The sequence below is a fragment of the Hirundo rustica genome, chromosome Z, assembly GCF_015227805.2.
Source record: "Hirundo rustica isolate bHirRus1 chromosome Z, bHirRus1.pri.v3, whole genome shotgun sequence".
NCBI classification, from domain to species: Eukaryota; Metazoa; Chordata; class Aves; order Passeriformes; family Hirundinidae; genus Hirundo; species Hirundo rustica.
In genome coordinates, this window is record NC_053488.1 from 18148928 (window position 1) to 18167693 (window position 18766).

Consider the following 18766-nt stretch of genomic DNA (forward strand, 5'->3'; position numbering starts at 1 on the left):
TTGATCCAAAATCAATTCTTATTTTAGACTTTTAACTTTAAAGTTAAAAGAAATTAAGAAATTATATGTAGAAGGCTTGCAAAAATTCTTGGTTAAATGACTTGGCTTTTAACACAAACTGTTTTGTTTTGCAGAAATATTTGGGATGGCAGTATAGTCGTGGAGAGAGTTTTCAAAAGTGGCAATCGAGAAGTTGTTGCAGTATGTAAAAGATTATTCTGTGTTCTTGAAAGTTTCTTTTAGTATTCAAGTCCTTTTAAACTTCCATTCCCAGTTATAAACTGTTAGTTACGGAACCCATTGTTTGTCATATCATTGTTTTCTTAAGTGCTGAGCTCTGAACTGATAAGTAGTTGTCTTATTAAGCTATTATTTTAAATGTTACTTTAGAAGAAACCAAACTAATTTAATCTCTATTCTTAATTGGCAATGGCCAGTTTTTTCCATGTTTACTGATAGCGCTTCCTTGATACCCACTTAGGGTTTCTGCATACTCCCTCAGACAAATCCTAAAAATAAAGTGCTTTAGTGGTTTGGGATAGTCACTGCAGATGGTGGAAGGATATAAAAAAATTCAGTGGTTTTCATAACTAATATCTTCCTTTTTCACTTTTTGTCTATGATCAAAATAAAATCTTCTCTGGCTGCAGCTATTAATAGAATCTAGTGCTCAATCTGTGCTTTAGCTTAGAGCTGGAAGTAGTGAAGTGTAGCTGATTTAGTTATCAGAGTGACAAAGAAAGTAGTGTCTTGATTACTGTGTATCTTCAGAGGACTCTGCCTCTTCACCTGTGTGCTGACTCAATGAATATGGTATAATCATATTGTGTTCTAGTGATCTGTTACTAATACACAGTTTTTTTGTTGTGTCCTTTCATTTGTCTTTTCAGTGGTGTTAGCTTAAAATTGGAAATTTTTTGGAAAAAGAAGTGTGAAAACCCAGCTTTGTGTAAATAAATTTGCTTTCTTTTGCAGATGGAAAGCAGCGTTCCATCCCGTATGCTGGAATGTGTGCTACAAGAACTGAAAGGTTTACAAGAGTTTTTGGATAGAAATTCACAGTTTGCTACAGTAGGAGCACTTGGAAACCCAAGGTATTATTAATTGTGGTAAATTTACATGTGGTATTTAATGTTCAGCTTTTGAAAAACTACCATAGGTGTTTTGTTGAGTTAAAGTATTTTTATGGTCTCCTACTTCAACATTCAGAAGCTAAAAATCAATTTGTTAGATTCATCCTTAAGAGATTCAGTATTTGTCATCATATTAACGTTTTCTGGTTTTTGGGTTTTTTTTTTAAATTGCAGTTTCAGCACACCAGCCAATCTACAACAGAGGCTCCTGGGTTTTATGCGGCCTGATGGTGGAAGTTCTCAGCAAGTCCAGCAAGAGCTCCAAAGGAAATATCATGGTATGTAATAATTATTTTTGAACAAGAAGTATCAAGGAATGATGCATTTGGGTTGCCTTTCTCACTTTTCTTGTGAAATCCTCTGAATAAGAAGGCCTTTTTTCCACACCAAATTTTGTTAAACGTCATGCCATTTTTTGGCACTTACCTATCTCCTTTTATTCCTTCATAATGTCCTCCATTGTGGATAAGATTGTTTAATCTCCTCACCACAGTACTTAGTAGCTGTACAAGCATTTATATTTACAAGATAGCATTTATTAAGCATTTATTTTATGAGACAAATGAGCATGATGTCCTATTAAAAAAATACTCTAGTGCAGGTTTCCAAAGGTACAGTCATTGAAATGAATGCAAAACTTTGTTTAGAAATATGAAGTCTTTTACAGTCCATTTGAATTTTTGTCCTCTTATAGTGCAGCTTTTGCCCAGCACTTGCAGGCAAGCTGGAAAGTGTTGCTGCTGCCTGTATGGAATTGAGGATGTTTGTGGTCCACGTGGGTGTAATCCTGGCCTTTTAATAGTGCAAATGTAAAAATTTTCTGTGACACATTATGTAGGATTTGGTAGATCTTTAGTAATTTTATTTTTTATTTTTATTTTTTACTGAGTTTATAAATTCTTTTGGGCTGCTGAATGGCACAATATAATTATTGTTAACCTCATTTGTGAAGTGTAAACGCTCAAAAGTATACACGTAAATTGTTGCAATTATGTTCCTACTTAAAAGTATGACAACATTATCCATTCAGTTTATGTAAAACATCTTAGCAGATTTAAATATTGTAGTTTTTGGAGTAGTTGTTGCTTTAAAGATAGTGCAGAGAGTATTGAACACAGCTGTAATTGTAACTGTTCTCTGTACAAGTAAAGACAGATAATCAAACAAAAAGGAATATGTATGGGTTTATTTTGATTTCTTTTATGTTCATCAGAAATATTTTATAATAGCTATTTTTGGAAAAAAAAAAAAAGGTAAAAATTTAAGGCTGATGTCTAAGTCCAGTGTATTCACAGGAAACCATGCTTGTTTTTCAGAGAGTATGCTTCCTTTGTGGCATGGTTTGAAATGAATGTTAACAAAGGGTTATTTGTTTTGTGGGAGTGTTAACATGGCATTTATCTCTCAAGAGAGCTAGACATTATTAACCAACAGTGGAAGAGAAAAAAAAAAAAAAAAAAAACAGAAAGTTAAGGACATGGTTACTGGAAAACCTCAAAAACTTAAATGCTTATTTGAAACATGTAGAACAATTACTTGCTGACAATCTGTTTTTTCAGCTGAGGCACAGCTAACTGAGAAGACCTCGCTTCAAGGAATCCAGCAGCTCGTTCGCAAAACCTGCCAGGCACTGGCTTTATGGAAGTTGCTATGTGAGCACCAATTCAGTGTTGCTGTAGGTGAGCTTCAGAAGGTAAGATCTGGATAATACAATTTTACTTTGTTATGTACTAATTGCCTTAATTTCTTTTGCTACTTAAGTATTCCAAAAGAACTATTATTTAAATTAATTGAGAAACATATTAATTTTAAACCACATATATGTGTTTTTTATGTTGTGACTGCATCTATATGTGGTCACAAATGTTTAAGAGACTGACATGTACTATTGATATAATCACTCAATTTATATTGGAGGTGTCACTAACAATAAATTGTTCTACTTTTTTTCTTAGTTAATACTGAGTCTTGTTTTATGAATGACTGTTTTTTACCTTAAGCACATTCTGCAAAATGTGCTGAAAAGAATAGACCAGTATTTTCTAGCCAAGTGGAATTCACTCTTTGCCTTAGTGTTGGTGAAGGGTGGAGACCAATAGGGTAGTAAAGTCCTTGCTCTTCTGTGTAAGTAGGGTACCAGAATGTATCACAGTACAGCTGAGGTTGGAAGGAATCACTGGAGATCATCTGTCCCCTGTGCAGTGGAGGGAATAATCTAATTGGCTCTCAAAGCACGGCAGCTAGAGCAGATTGCCCAGGATTGTGTCCAGTAAGGATTTTAATATTTATAAACATGAAAACTCCACAGTGTCTCTGAGCAACCTGTTCCAGTCTTGAACCACTTCTAAAGCAAGAACGATTTCTATTCAGGTGAAATTTCCTTTGCTTCAGTTTTTTACCATTGTTCAGTGTCCTATTACTGTTTACAGTTGAGAAAACCCTACTCTGCATTCTTTACACTTTCTCAAAAATATTAGTAAGTTCCCACATACTGCCCTCTAAGCCCTCCAGGCTAAATTATCGCAGTTTTCAAGCTTCTGGTTTGTGAAGAAGGAAACTTGTAGAACAATGGGTGCTGCTGCTGTGTACCCTTTGATAGCATCAAATTCACAGCCAACCCAAAAAAGCTATTAATTTGAATACTAGGCATTTTGTCCTAAAACTTGGTAGGATTATTTGACAAGGTGTATTTTTTCTTCACAAAAAGAATCATTTTAAAACCTTACAGAGGCACAGAAGCCGTTGCTTTTTGTGCTGTTGCATTGGGGAGCTTTGGGCAACTTTTATTTGTCTTGGACAAGGAGCTAACTAACTGTTTAACAAGTAAAAAGTTTTCCTTTGTCTTCAGTAGATTTAGAGTTGTGTAGTCATAGTATCATGCTGTTAGTATCATCTATAGACACTACATAGACACTACTGGCAACTTTGTGTGCAAATGTTCATAATAAATTTTAAAAAATTAGAAATCTTCAGTGTAACGTAATCTTAAAAAGCATGAACAGTTCAGACCTTGAACTTTTCAAACTCCTGCTTTTATTGAATCTGTAATTTTTTTAATCTATAACAGTAATTAGATTATTAAAAACTTTGACAGACTCATAGGGTGTGAATTATGACAATGCCCTGTGAAGTAAAAAGAACTGCTAATTCCATTCTTACTGTCAGAGATCTGAAACAGAGGTGATACAGAGTGAAGATGGCAGAGGAAGTCTGTTAACAGTTTTCGCTGTCCTTAGGCATCCAGGGATCTAGTGTCCTCAGTAGTAGCTCTTGCTTTATTGTTTTTATTTTGCTATAAAATGTGTATTTTAAATAATGTATTTCTATGCTATACATTGTAGACATTGGAGTTTTGTATGTTTTTAATTATTAGAAACAGTTAATTTTGCTGCTGGAACATTCAGACGTTTTGAAATAGGGTCAAGTAAAACATTTGGTAAACTAATAAAATTCTGTCTCATCTTCAGGAACTTCAAGAACAGCTAAAGATAACTGCTTTTAAAGACTTGGTTATTAGAGATAGAGAGCTGACTGGAGCACTCATTGCATCTCTTATAAACTGTTACATAAGAGATAATGCAGCTGTGGATGGAATAATTGCCCATTTGCAAGATATCTGTCCTCTTCTTTATAGCACTGATGATGCTGTGTGTTCAAAGGTAAGTACGCCTCCAGATTTTACAGCTCCAAACCACTTGAGAGCGTGCTCAAATGAGGTATGTTGGGCAGCTTGTAAGTCATTATTATGCTCAAGTAACTTCAGAAGCAGAAGAAATAATGAAGTCAATTTGTGGGCATATTTTCGTCTTCTAGTTGATTAATGCTGAACATTACACAAAAATTATTTGAAGCATTTGTGGTTATTTGTAATTTTCATAGTCTCTTAACTTAGTCTGATCTCTAATCTTAACTTGGTCTTCTTTGTGTTGATAAAATGTTTTCGTATTCCAGTCTTTCCTCAGCATAGTATCTTGGTTTTCATCTGTTCCACAATTTACTGGAATTTGTGACAGACAATTGTGTTTAGGAACTTAGATCTTGGAAGCTTTTCAAATCAATTTGAAACAAATAACTGGTGAGGAGAGAACAGAAAACTAGTTGGTCAAACCTTCAGCTCTTCTAATGCTATTGTAGCCTTTCTGCTGGAAACTTAGTGACTAGAAAATGCTTTTGAGAGGATGGTCTTTCTGCTGTTTCAGCTCTGAAATTTGGGATAATAGCTCATTAACAGTATCCATGATCTGTTCACAGTGTGCTCATGTTAATAATTTCCATTTGCTTTTAGGCAAATGAACTTCTTCAGCGTTCTCGACAAGCTCAAAGCAAAATGGAAAAAGAGAAGATGCTGAGGGAGTCACTGAAAGAGTACCAGAAGATCAGTAATCAAGTAGACCTTACTAATGTTTGTGCACAGTACAGGCAGGGTAAGAGCCAGTTACTGATCATGCTGAATAATTCTGTGGTATACTTTCATGCCATGTTTTCTTTTTGTTTTGTTTACTAACTTAGAACTCAATTTTATAGTTTTTTACCATAAACACTTGGTTAATAACTCTTACAATTAAAATGTGCCAGCCTTTTCTTTTTTAGAGCCTTGCTAGATTTCACAAACCAAGCAAGAAATCCATTTCTATATTAAAATAGTCCCATGCACTTACTTTATATTGCAGTGTCCATTTGTTTCATATATGTAGTTAAAATATTTTTAGAAAGTTATTAGGTTCTGTGTAAGCAGAGGGTTTCAGGTACCTTTTATACAAAGTACCCTGTTTGAAAGATGGTTCTGAATCCTAATTAGTGAAGTAGAAGCTAGTGTATCAGTTACATACATATTTCAGTTATGTAACAGTTAAGAAATGGACCTCTGTGCAGTATTATATATTGTGCAGGATATTCTGTGTAACTTAGAATTTTAACTTCAAACTTGCATGTAAGAGCCAGAGGGTAGGAACAGTTGTAGACTTTATATGATACAGACCAGAGTGATGAGTGTAGCATTTTCTTGCAGGCTAAAATGAGAAATGTTTGATGTCACTAACCATTTTGTTATGAATTTAATACACTAATGAACAGTAATGTTTGTTTTGATTTTTCCTAGTGCGTTTCTATGAGGGAGTAGTAGAGCTCTCTCTTACAGCTGCTGAAAAGAAAGATCCCCAAGGTCTTGGCCTTCATTTCTATAAAAATGGAGAACCAGAAGAAGATGTTGTTGGACTCCAGGCTTTTCAAGAAAGGCAAGTTTTCAGGATAATTTATGATCATTATATGGGGTGCTTTATTTCAAGTGACAGAAAAACTAGCTCTTTTAGGGAAGGAATGCAGGATAATAATAATCAAGCATTTTAATGATAAAGGACACAATATAAATATTTTTGCCCAGTATGCTCCCCTTGACTGTGATTTATATGGCAGCAAATTAATCTGAAATAAGGGATGATAGATACAGAAAACATTGCAATCAGAATGCTACAGAAGTACTTCTTAAAAAGATGAATGCGAACAAACTAGATTGTGACAACCAACTGACAATAATCTGTGACCTTTTTAAATTTTAGTAACTGCCTCCAAAGGCATACAATAACACACTAGAGAAGACTGTTTCATAGACAGTTGCAGTGAAAATTAGGAGTCTTTTATTTTCTTATGTTCTGTTTACAGATTGAACAGCTACAAGTGTATCACTGACACCCTTCAAGAGTTAGTGAATCAAAGTAAAGCTGCTCCTCAGTCTCCCAGTGTACCCAAAAAACCAGGTCCTCCAGTGCTGTCATCTGACCCCAACATGTTAAGCAATGAAGAAGCTGGACACCATGTAAGAAACTCATAAAAAAGTCATGACTGCACTCCAGAAAATAATGTGAAGGGGTTTCAAATTTATTAATTTTAATAAAACTATGGAGTAGTTTAGTGAAGTGAAGATTTGTCATGAATTGGCCTCAATATATAGAGCATCCATCAACATGATGACATGTAAATAACATGAATCTAAATATTGTAATATGGTAATTCAGGGCTTAAAGTAATGTAGGCACTTCTCTAATAGCAGCTTTGGCCTTTTCTTCCCATAGTTTGAACAAATGCTAAAGCTGGCTCAGCGTTCAACAGATGAACTCTTCAGTATTGCACTTTACAATTGGTTGATACAAGCTGACTTGGCAGACAAGCTGTTACAGGTGAGCTTGTCTATACACCGTGAACTGGGAGAGGTGATTATGTAATAATGTAATAATGCTTTAAAAAATGGGGAAGAGCACGAGTGTAATTGTTATCTTTCTGATGTCTGCAGGTTACTGCCCCCTTTTTGGAACCCTACCTGGAGCGGATGACCAAGATTGACCAAAACAAAGTCCGCTATATGGATTTACTCTGGAGATACTTTGAAAAGAACAGAAATTTTAGTAATGCTGCCAGAGTCTTGGCTAAGTTGGCTGACCTCCATAGGTATGGATTATGGGTGATCTATTGTTTATATATTGAGGTAATTATGAGGGTTTTTTGAGGAAAAAATAAAACTAAAATCAAAACCTTTTGTGTAAGTATTTTAAGAAAAGGAGGTTTTCTAAAGAAAAAATAGAATGTGCTAGCTTTAAATCTAGGCAATTGTTGGAAATAAATGATAGTGTTTATTTTTGTATTATACATTACTTTGCAATGTATTTCCTGTAACTACAATATATTAAGTGGCCCGTTCTTACTGAGAAGTACACTAGAACTGAGCTTGTAGCAAAGGTGTCATTGAGTAGTTGGATTTCATCCTGCATGATTTAGTAAAATCTGGAAAAGACACATATTACTTCCCAGAGTCTAGCTGGAATATAACTGACCCTCAAATAATTATATTAAGTACTCATTTTATTATGAATATTTGTTCTGCAGCACAGAAATTTCTCTTCAGCAGCGTCTTGAATACATTTCGCGTGCCATTTTGAGTGCCAAAAGTTCCACTGCCATATCCTCTTTAGCTGCAGATGGTGAATTCCTACATGAACTAGAAGAGAAAATGGAAGTAAGAATCTAAGCTACACACTAAATGCATTGTTTCACTTTGTCTCATTGGCTCATAACAGTTTTATTTCCAGTTCTGTATAAATGAATTTCTGTGCTTTCTTCCTGACATGGCAAAGTTAGGCAGTTGAAAACAGACTTAATGGTGTAAGGCAGCAACATTTCTACATTTAAATAACCTAAAGTTAATTCTGGGTATATTCTTAAACTTTGATTAAATTGATTCAATCTTGAAATTCTGTATTTTCCTCTTAAACAAGGTTGCAAGGATCCAGCTTCAAATACAAGAAACATTACAGCGGCAGTATTCCCATCATTCTTCAGTACAAGATGCAATCTCTCAGCTTGATGCTGAGCTGATGGATATAACTAAGGTGATTGAAATTTCCTTGTGTTAAAGTCCAGTTCATCAAATTTTGGGGAGAAAAAATGTTTTGCAAAAAATGATTCTGTGCTGACTATGAAGAGTAATAGGTGGTTTATCATTCCTGGTCTCAGAATGTCAGTTACCCTAGACTGTCAATTTCTGTACTTGATTAGTCTGTCCGTCTTCAGTATTTTAATTTCTTTCACATATTTATCTTCATTATGAAGTCTCTTAGACTTCTTCATTTGTTGAAAAAATTGTTGGAAAATTAATTTTTCATTTCAAATTCATATAAAATTTAGTGCTGTACCTAAGAAATTAAACTAAATGTAGCAAAAAAATTAGTGATTGACAACAGTTACTTAAGTTGCATCTTTATTAGTCTATCAGACAAAATAAGGAACATCTGATTTTTAAAATTTAATTTGATCCTGCATGAAAAATAAAGTTTGGTCATTTTTCTTTCAGCTGTATGGAGAATTTGCTGACCCTTTTAAGCTCTCAGAGTGTAAGCTTGCAATTATACATTGTGCAGGTCATTCTGATCCTATCTTGGTGCAAACTCTCTGGCAAGAAGTCATTGAAAAAGGTAGGTCTCAGTGGAGTAGGAGTTGTGATGATTTTTCTCATCCTTTACCATGAGTTAGTAATTCACTCTCTGTACCTGATAGTTTTGATTATTTGGGTTTTTTTCCCCTTGGTTTTTGGGCTCACATTTACCATTGTGCAAACAACATTGATGGAGATCTGAGGGTAAAGCTGTTTGTTGTGGGGTTCTGGAATGTGGTTTTGTTTGTTTGTGGTTTTTTAAGTAGGTTTGCATGGAACTTCATGGAAGCATAAAAAATTCAAAATGTACATGCACAAACAGCAGAAAAGGTTGTATTTTTACTCTCATATGCTGATTTTTTGTTGGCAAGAGTGTAAGATTTTCATACGTTATTTAAAAATATAGATGCTTCAGTGTCATTCTGTATAAATGTGGAACTATTCCTCAAGTTCTCTCTAAGTGTTTTGTTTTCACTTCCAGAGTTGAGTGACAGTGTATCTCTGAGCCCCACTGACAGAATGCAAGCCCTTTGTCTGAAGCTGGCATTGCTTGGAAAGATCTATGCTGGCACACCTCGCTACTTTCCTTTAGGCAAGTTGTTGGCCTGTATAGTAAATAAGCATATATGTAAAGTTCTAAACTGAGAAGTGTTTCTCATTTTCTAATCTCAAAAGAAATGGGAAATAAATGAAGTTTAAGTGGCTGCAGCAGTTGCTTTTGGATGGTTGTGCAGATCCCATTTTAGTAAGTAGTAGAATTTGTTTGCATCAAAGCACAAAGTACAGAATGTGTATTTATACGTTTAAGATTTTAAGCAAGTACATTTATCTTCAGTTTCTTGAAATTATATAAACCATCTGCTAACTGAACAGGTAGATTCTGAAAACAGTTTGTGAGATTTCTAGATAATTTATAGAATTTCTGCTTTTCTGATGCTCATATGTTTTGACAATATGCTATTATATAAAACCCTGGGAAATAAAATGTTCAGCAGTAAATCTTCTTTCATAATACTAAAATATTGTGCAACAACATTAAATATGAACATTTAGTGCTGACCAATACACTGTTAATTGTTACGGGCAATTCAGTAATTTTGCTGGCCATTGTAGCAAATATAGTGATACTATGTGTTTTGTGTAGAAACAAAAGTTAATGAATTTTTCTTAACAGCACAGTTGCGTGGCAAAACCATAACTAGTAAGTATGAGTAATCCCTGCAGTGCACTGCTGATAGTAAATTACTTTTAAATGCGTTTGTTTTCTAGAATCCCAGTAACAAGTTGGAATATAAATGTTCCCTCATTTATGTCCTCCAGATTTTCTAGTGCAGTTTCTAGAGCAACAAGTCTGCAGTTTGAACTGGGATGTAGGTTTTGTAACATACACAATGCAAGAAATTGGAGTGCCATTGCCAAAGCTGCTTGAAGTATATGACCAGCTGTTCAAAGCACGGGTAAGGAAAATGGCACAAAATAGAAATTCTGTTTTCAACTATTATCAAGGTCTCTCTTTAGTGGGAAACATGAAATAATATAACAAAGGATATAACAAAATATGCATTCAAGCTTTGCTTTCTCTACTCAAAAACTTTAAAAAAGCTGCATTTTCCCCCTATGAATAAAATCTGTGGATTTTATTTATTCCAATCCCACAGCATGGTGAGGAAATTTGTTAATTCCTTTAGTTCATCTGGAGCTAGTTTAGGATTAGAATCCTTATGTTACAGAACGAGCAGCATATATTGAATATATTAGTTTTATTTGTTTCCTAATAATGATTAAAATTTATTATATTATTACATCTTGTCTGATCCATTGATGCAATAAACAAAGAGATTTGATTTGTCTGAGTTAAATCTCATAGAGTTAAATCTATGTATATTTTTATATGTAATTCAAAATAATATTTAAATGTAGACTTAAATATAGATTAAGGTAGAATTCCCATTTATCTAACTTTTTTGATACAATAAATAAATAATTGCTACAGCTGGCAATTTCTGTACGCCACAGCACACTTTTTTTTGTCTTGTTTCCTTAATATTTGTGTCCTTAATATTTTGTGGTTGGTGGTTTTTTTGTTTTGTTTTGTTTGTTTGATTGTTTTGTTTTGGTTTTTTTTTAGGATCCATATTGGAGTAGAATGAAAAAGCCTTTGCACCTCTTGGAGTGTATTCATGTATTACTATCAGGATATGTACAGGATCCAAGCAGAGTACCTATGAGGTAAAAGGATAGTTATATCCTAATGAACAGTGAAATATAAAATATTCTAAAGTACTTGACTCCTGCAATTCTCAAAGCTTTTTTTCTTTTCTTTTGGGTGAATTTTAATATTGTGTTCCTAACACTTGTCATTCAAAACCATTTGGTAGAAACCTGTAGAATTCTCCATTACAAACTACTTCCACAAAGGTAATTTTCTTCACATCACTGAAGACCTATGAGGAACTGAGAGGATTATTTTGTAATTTTTGGCAATATACTTTAAGGATGTGTTCAGACAAATCTGATGCAATGTGTGAAAGTGGGGGAAAATGAGAACTGGGCATTTTGTTACTAAAACAGTGAACTGTTTTGTGTACAAATTCGAGAAGTTCTGGGTTACTCTAGAAAAGAGAAGACCAAACATTGGGCTGGATCTTCCCCAATTGTTTCTAAGAGGCTGATAATGAGTCAGTTTCCAAGACTAAAATTCAGCTTAGTTCACATCAGGAAGAAATTGAGGTGTAATAATAGAAAAAGTTTCTAGAGAAAAAAGATAGCTAAGTACTTTAAAAAGTTTCCTTTGTATTATCTCTAGCTTTGACAATTTTTGTTTGAATAGACTATACGAACTTCAGTCAGGGCTATCTTGTCTCAAAACCAAAAAGTAGAATAAGGCAAAGTGTTGATAACTCTTCTAAATATGTTTCTGATTCTTTTGAAAAATACATGTATAAATATCCCCTGTTCACATCCAGTTTACTTCTATATTTTATCATTTTATTGGTCTTTTATGGTTGGCTGATTTAAATACCTACTTAGATAATACATAAACTGAGATTTGAATTAAGACATTTAAACTGCTATCTAAATAACTTACACATTACACATAATAATTTCTAAAGTAATATTAAAATTTATACAATATAATAATTTCTAAAGTAATATTAAAATATTTCACATTGCTGTAAATTGCACCATGTTTGTATAGTTTATATTTAATATCAGATAAATAGTAATGCATCATTTATTTTCCCATTATGCCTTAGTCACAGGTATTAGATTTCAAAAATAAATTTCTCTTAATAGTTAAATACTTAAAAGTGGCGGACAGATGTCTTACTGATATACTATTGCATTGCATCTCAAAGGATGCTCATGTTCTAGTTCAGATGAATTCTAACATATGGGATTAAAAAGGAGCTCATTGTTATTCTGTGTTTTCTTTGCAGGCGACGATTCACAAATGCTTGCTTGGATGCTGTTAGTTGCTACCTGGTTGAACTTCAGTCTATGAGCCCCACACTAATGGTGCAGACTACTATTGGGAATTTTAAATCTCTACAGGCCAAGTTAGAACGGCTTCACTAATTTACCAGTACAAGAACAGAATCATTAGTGCAAACTGAAATAAAGGCACTGAATTATGAACAAACAAATGCTCAAATGTGTTGCCTGTATTCATGCTATTCTAAAAGTATCTACAAATTGTAGAATGTAAATGTGACAAATGGAGTTTCTTTTACTACAACTAGGTTTTTTAACGATAGAAAGCTTTTTTAATACTGTTGAAATAAAATACATTGTGTGATCATTGCCTTGGGGATAAAGAATATTTCAAAAATATTTTCTTTTTCTTTGTTTTAAATAATGGGGAAAACCAAATTATTTCCCCTGTACCGTCTTAATATGATGTATCTGTTAAAATCAAATAAAGATGTCAAAAAGTAATTTCTGTCTATTTTTATTACGTGCATTTAAACACCTAGAATCCCCTCCCTCCCCTGCTGCCCATGAGGCTCTGGATGCAGCCCAGGACACGTTTGGCTCTCTGGGCTGGGGCACATCCAGCCTCTCACCCAGCAGCACCCCAAGTCCTGGGCAGGGCTGCTCTGGGTCTGTTCATGCCCAGACTATGGTGATACCAGGGGCTGTCCCTACCCAGGAGCAGCATGAGCACTTGGCCTTTGTTAAACCTCTTGAGATTCCCATGGGCCCACTCTTCATCTGCAGATTTGCTGATGGTGCACGCAATTCCTTTGTCATTAAGGAAGATATTAAATAATGGTCCCAATACCAGGGACCCCTTAAGGACACCACTTGTCACTGATGTCCATCAGTTGTCCTCTGGATGTGACCATCAAACCAATTCCTTACTCACTAAACAGATCACGCATCAAACCCATGTCTCAAATTTTGAGAGAAGTATGTGTGGGGGACTATCTGAAAGCCTTTGCAGAAGTCCAGACAAATGCCATCTGCAGCCCTTCATTTGCCCACTGTAGGAGTCACTCCATCATGAAGGTTATTGAGTTGATCAGGTACAACTTAGCCTTGGTGAAGCTGTGCAAGTTGTCCCAAATCACCTCTCTGTCTTCCAAGTGTCTCAGTACAGTTTCTAAGAGAACCTGTTCCATGATCTTCCCAGGCATAGAGGGGAGGCTGACAGTTTAGTAGTTCCCATGGTTGTTTTTTCTTCTCTTTCTAAAGGTGAATGTTTTCTTCAGTCACCTGAGACTTCACTTGACTGCCATGACTTTTCAATCATGGAGAGTGATTGGACAATGTCCTCAGGACTCTTAAGATCCACCATGTCCTACAGACTTAGGTAAATTCAGGTTCTTTAGGTCATCATGAACCTGATCTTTCTATGCAGTGGGAAGCACTTTGCTCCCCCAGTTTCCACCCTGCTGTCCATCAACACAAGAGGTGTGGGAAGAGAGCTTTCTGTTGAAGACTGAGGCAAAAATGCTGAGTACCTAAGCCGTCATCTGTTAAGTTTTCCATCACTGTTTATCAGGGGGGTTACACCTTCCACGACCTTCATTTTCTAGTTCACAAAGCTGTAGAAGCCTTTCCTGTTACTTATGTCACTTGCCAGGTTCAGTTTGAGCTTCTCCTTGACCTTCCTCACTTCATCCCTACATAACAAATCTTTATAATCTTCCCAGATTCCCTATCCTAGTTTCCATTATCTGTGCATTTACTTCTTGTTGGAGTCCAGGGCATTCCTCTGGTTGCCCTGGAGGGTCAGGGACCTGGGCAGGGGGGTCTGGGACCCCAGCCCAGAGCCCAGAGCTCAGAGAGACACTGGATTTGATTTCAGTCCATGGGAGAGGCTTCTTGCACTGCAGGAAGCATTGCAGGCCACAAGAGTGTGAAAATAGTAGTTTAGAATATCACAGGGTGAAAAAACAGTGGGTTTGGGATTCTTGGCATTGAAGTGAATGGGGCAAGATGGAGAATTTAGGGCGTTGTCCCTTTCTTCTTCCTTCTTGTTCCCTCGCTCCATTTCTGCAGTGACGTTGGCACAAAGTAGTTAGTGAGGATTGGGTCAGAGTAAAGATGACCTTTTTAGTAATAGTGATAGACATTGGTAATAAATAGTAAATAAAGAATATGTAGCAATTAGTATAAAAGATAAGGACAGCCCAGAGACAGGAGGAGTCACCAGATGTCCGAGCCGCGGCAAACATCTTTTGGACACTGAGAAAATTGTAAGATAAGAACTAATAAACGAAGCATGTAACCTTGAAGACTCCGTCTTTTCCTGCGTTTGGCACAGAGCTCTGCAGAGGGCCAGAACTCTAAAACCACCTGAATGCCGGGGAATTTAAGCTCCTGAAAAGGAGCCCCAACAACTTCTTTCCCTTTAGACTAACCAGTAGTTCCCTAATCTGCCTTGCTGGTCCCTTGCCTTCCTTGCCCAATTTCTTGCTCCTGGGGATTGCTATGTCTTGTACTCTATGGAAGACAAAACCATTAGAAGAGGGTTTTAATCCATCAGCCTGTAGGTTTAGCACCCAGCTTGCTTCCTCTGCTCCACTCTGCTCCTCCCAGTGCCTCTCGAGGACATGGGACCCCCATCAAAGGGCCTTTGTCCAGACAAGGGGAATGATAAGTGTTGGAAAATGAGGACATTGATCTTGCTGCTTCTCATATGCTGAGTGCTCTGCAGGACCTTTACTATGAAATATGATTGCTCTAAAATTTTGCTTAAAGTACATTTCTTTTCTCTGAACTACCAGATACATTTTAGTGATTTTAAGCCAGCAAATGCATTCAGTGAAATAATATAAAAATTAAAATACAACTCTTTTTTATCTTGTTAGATGAAAAAAAGAGCTGAAATATTAGAATTAGCTTTTTTTTTATTTGTCAGTGTTAAAAGCTCCTTACAAAGTATTTAAATAGAAGTAGTCCTGTGTGTCCTGGGAAAAACGCTTCTTTCCATATAAAATATACCATCTTTTAGTATTAGAAGTTACTTTCTGCTAAGCTATATCTCATACCAAGAGTGTCATGCATTTACTGTGGTCTTGTTAATGCCATTCTCTTCACAAAAATAATGTCCAAAGTTTGCCTGATGTATTTAACTAAATTTCAATATTTGCATAAAAATATGTTCTGTTCAGCCACATTCTATAATCTATGTGATTACTAAACAGGTTTCTAATTTCAGATTTGGAGAAATAACTGAAAAGTTGGGAACACACACAAATCACAGACTTGAATTTCAGCTCTTCTGGTTCTCTCTCCAGTTAATGGAATAAGGATCCCTCTGGCAACATTGCAAATTTATCAAAGTAGTAGTGTTTCAAAGTGTCTCACAATTTACTTCTGATATTTTTCAGATGACAGCGGGTAATTCCAGTATACACATAACATTTTGTTTTCATAACATTTGCTCTGCTCTCAGATGGAGAAAGGATAGGTTCTGTGTCCCAACTTAAATTTGGAGGTATATGGAAAACGGATGAAAGAGAAGGGTGGATTAATGCAGTAGATGAAATAAATGATGATAATTACAGGGAAGTAACAGACCAACATAAATGTGAAACATTGCTCATTAACTGTATTATCAGTATAATTTTTTTTTTTTCTTCTGTAACTTTCAATCAAGACTGTCATTTGAGAAAGGCGGCAGACGATGGGAACAAGGGTGAGTTTCAAAGAATAGCTGCTTTAAGGGAATCAAGGGCAATTCTTCAGGATGATGAAATATGGTGACAGCTTACCCTACTTGTATTTTACCTTGTCATGGTTTAAACCCCTCTAGCAAGTATCACACAGCCACTTCTCACTCCCACACCCCTTTCCACAGGATAGGGGGAATTGGAAAAAAAGTAAAATCCATAGGTTGACATAAATGCTTAATAATTGAAAAAAAGTTAACATAATAGTAACCAAAAGGAAGGTAACAAAAAGAGGAATAAAACCAAGAAGCACAAGTAAGGCATAATGCAATTGCTCATCATGGATTGACTGGTGCCCAGCCTGTCCCTGAGCACTGTGGGGTTCCTCCCACCCAATTCCCTCAAGTTATATATTGAGCGTGATGTTCCATGGTGTGGAAAATCCCCTTGGCCTGTTCATAGCAGCCCTCCCGGCCGTGTTCCCTCCTGTCTTCTTCTGTACGTGGTTGGTGACAGAGCACAGGACACTGAAAACTCCTTTATATAAAGTGAGTACTGTGGTGCAACAACTAAAGCATCAGTATGTTATCAATATTGTTCTGCTAAATCAAAAGCACAGATACTTGGAAGAAAGTTAATTTTAACTCAGCTGAAACCAGGACAACCAAAATTCCAGTAACTCCTGTATTTTATAGAGAAAACAGATCCCTTACAGCTGTCTCCTGCTGTTACTGATGCTCCTCATCCCTAAATATGGATGCTGATGCAAATTGTTCCCCATGGAGCCACAGCACTATGTCCTGTTGCCTGTTAATATTGTGTCTGGCCTTCCCCACTGTGGGAGACATGTTGATCATCAAGTCTCCATAGTCAGTTTTGTGAGACTTCACAGAACCCTAAAATGGTCTGAGTTGGAAGGGACATTAGAGATCAAATAGTTCAATCCGTCTGCCATATGGCAGGGACACATTCAAGTAGACCAGGCTGCTCAGAGTCCCATCCAGCCTGGCATTCAGTGTTACCGGGGATGAGGCATTTTCAACTCCTCTGGGTGACCCGTGCCAGCGCCCTCCTCATCCTCAAAGAATTTATTTCTAACATTTAATGTAAATATTTTATCTTTTAGTTTAAACTTATTCCCCTTTGTCCCACACACCCTTGCAAAAAGTCCCATTTTTCTCTTTTTTAATAAGCCCCTATTAAGTACCGTTTTGCCTCAATGAGGTTTCCGCACAACTTCCTCCAAGCTGAACAAGCCCAGTTTTTTCAGCCTGTCTTCATCGCTGCCCTCCTTGGGACCCTTTCCAACTGGCCAAATGCCCTGCCCGTGCTGGGGACCCCAGAGCTGGATGCAGCGCTCCAGGGGGGATCTCACCAGAGCAGAGCAGAGCAGAGCAGAGCAGAGCAGAGCAGAGCGTCTCCATCATCCTTCTGACCATGCTGCTTTGAATACAGGCCAGCATGCGGGCGGCTTTCTGGGCGACGAGCGAGGCTTCTACCCGTCTTGCCAAGCCAGCACGTTCGGAGACGCGAGGCCAACCAGCCGCCGCGCGCGGAGCCCGCCCGGGGCCCCTCTCGAAGCTCCGCCCCGAACTCCGGACGCTCCCGCCGGGAGCTGCGGGGCGGGGCTGCGGCTGCGCCCTGCGCTCTGCTCCGGCCCGGCCCGGCGGCTGCGGCGGCGCCGAGGAGCGCGGGGCGGCGAGGTCGGGCTCTCTCAGCGTCCCGGCTCCGGCGAGCGAGCAGCGGTCTGGGCGTGCAGCACTTCCTGCTGCTCGTGCCCCGGAGGAAGAGTCCGCCCCGGGGGCCATCTCCGCCCTGAGCCGGGCACAGGCAGCGCGGGTTGCCGCGGGTGGCCCCCGGCGGCGGTGGGGGAAACCCGAGCCGCCCTCCGCTCCCCGCGCTGGGCTGGCGGGCTGGCCCCGCGCACGGCCGGTGCCCCTGCCCTGGAGTACCGCCTCTCCCGCCGGACCGGGCTGCAGGACTGTTTCCCCATCTTGTGCATTTTTGGAGTCCTTAGCAATGCACTTGCGGCTTCTGTCTCTCAACTGCTTTTGAACTAGTGTGGCCCTCACCGCTGAGCAGCACATCGCCCGTGAGCTGCCCGGAGGAAATTTTAGTCGGGAAGTACGGGTAAGCAGTTCTCTTTGTGTTTAGCAGGAACCTGCTAGAGATAGTCAAGACTGTTCGTCTGAATTCGCCTCTGCACCTATCTCCAGGTAACAAAAACGTCTGGTCTCTTTTTCTTTTTTTCTTTCTTCAGTTTCTCTATAATTGTGTGAAATTGTGTGAATTGTGTGAAAAAGCCACTACTTGCTTTTCTGTAAGAATGAAGATTAAGCTAGATGTGCTCGTCTCTACGTGTATCAAGCAAAGAAAACCATGGCCTCGCGTATCATGGGTTGGACAGGTAAGTGTAATAAACTTTTTGAGTTTTAATTGTATAATACTTTGCACTTCATTTGCATTCAAAGGGTGTAAAAACAACCTCAGTAAGCATTTTGAGAGACCTTAAGAGTTATAAAAAATGTTACTTTTATGTTACTGATATGAGGCTGGAGATTCAACATTTTTCAGAGAAACATTGCAGA

General features: G+C 37.5%; 2 protein-coding genes across 8 annotated transcripts in view; both read left to right on the forward strand.

The window, feature by feature from the left end:
• NUP155 (nucleoporin 155) overlaps positions 1-12991 on the forward strand; it is a 14286-nt gene extending 1295 nt beyond the window's left edge. Inside the window, exons 2-18 of the mRNA XM_040089951.1 lie at positions 135-201; positions 976-1094; positions 1308-1411; positions 2693-2826; positions 4601-4792; positions 5419-5557; positions 6232-6367; positions 6792-6945; positions 7202-7306; positions 7420-7574; positions 8010-8139; positions 8399-8512; positions 8974-9094; positions 9536-9646; positions 10375-10511; positions 11183-11283; positions 12495-12991. Coding sequence (XP_039945885.1) covers positions 135-201; positions 976-1094; positions 1308-1411; positions 2693-2826; positions 4601-4792; positions 5419-5557; positions 6232-6367; positions 6792-6945; positions 7202-7306; positions 7420-7574; positions 8010-8139; positions 8399-8512; positions 8974-9094; positions 9536-9646; positions 10375-10511; positions 11183-11283; positions 12495-12633 — 2158 coding nt within the window. The 3' untranslated portion in view covers positions 12634-12991. The remainder of the gene's footprint in view (positions 1-134; positions 202-975; positions 1095-1307; positions 1412-2692; positions 2827-4600; positions 4793-5418; positions 5558-6231; positions 6368-6791; positions 6946-7201; positions 7307-7419; positions 7575-8009; positions 8140-8398; positions 8513-8973; positions 9095-9535; positions 9647-10374; positions 10512-11182; positions 11284-12494) is intronic.
• A 5171-nt stretch (positions 12992-18162) lies between these two features.
• CPLANE1 (ciliogenesis and planar polarity effector complex subunit 1) overlaps positions 18163-18766 on the forward strand; it is a 56710-nt gene continuing 56106 nt past the window's right edge. For 6 of the 7 annotated variants that reach the window (XM_040090175.2, XM_058424099.1, XM_058424097.1 and 3 more), the window contains exons 1-2: positions 18163-18308; positions 18439-18585. In XM_040090175.2, the coding sequence (XP_039946109.1) occupies positions 18505-18585 (81 nt within the window). In that variant the 5' untranslated portion in view covers positions 18163-18308; positions 18439-18504. Of the gene's footprint in view, positions 18309-18438; positions 18586-18766 lie in introns of those variants that run through there. The other variant, XM_058424101.1, reaches the window with a different exon arrangement.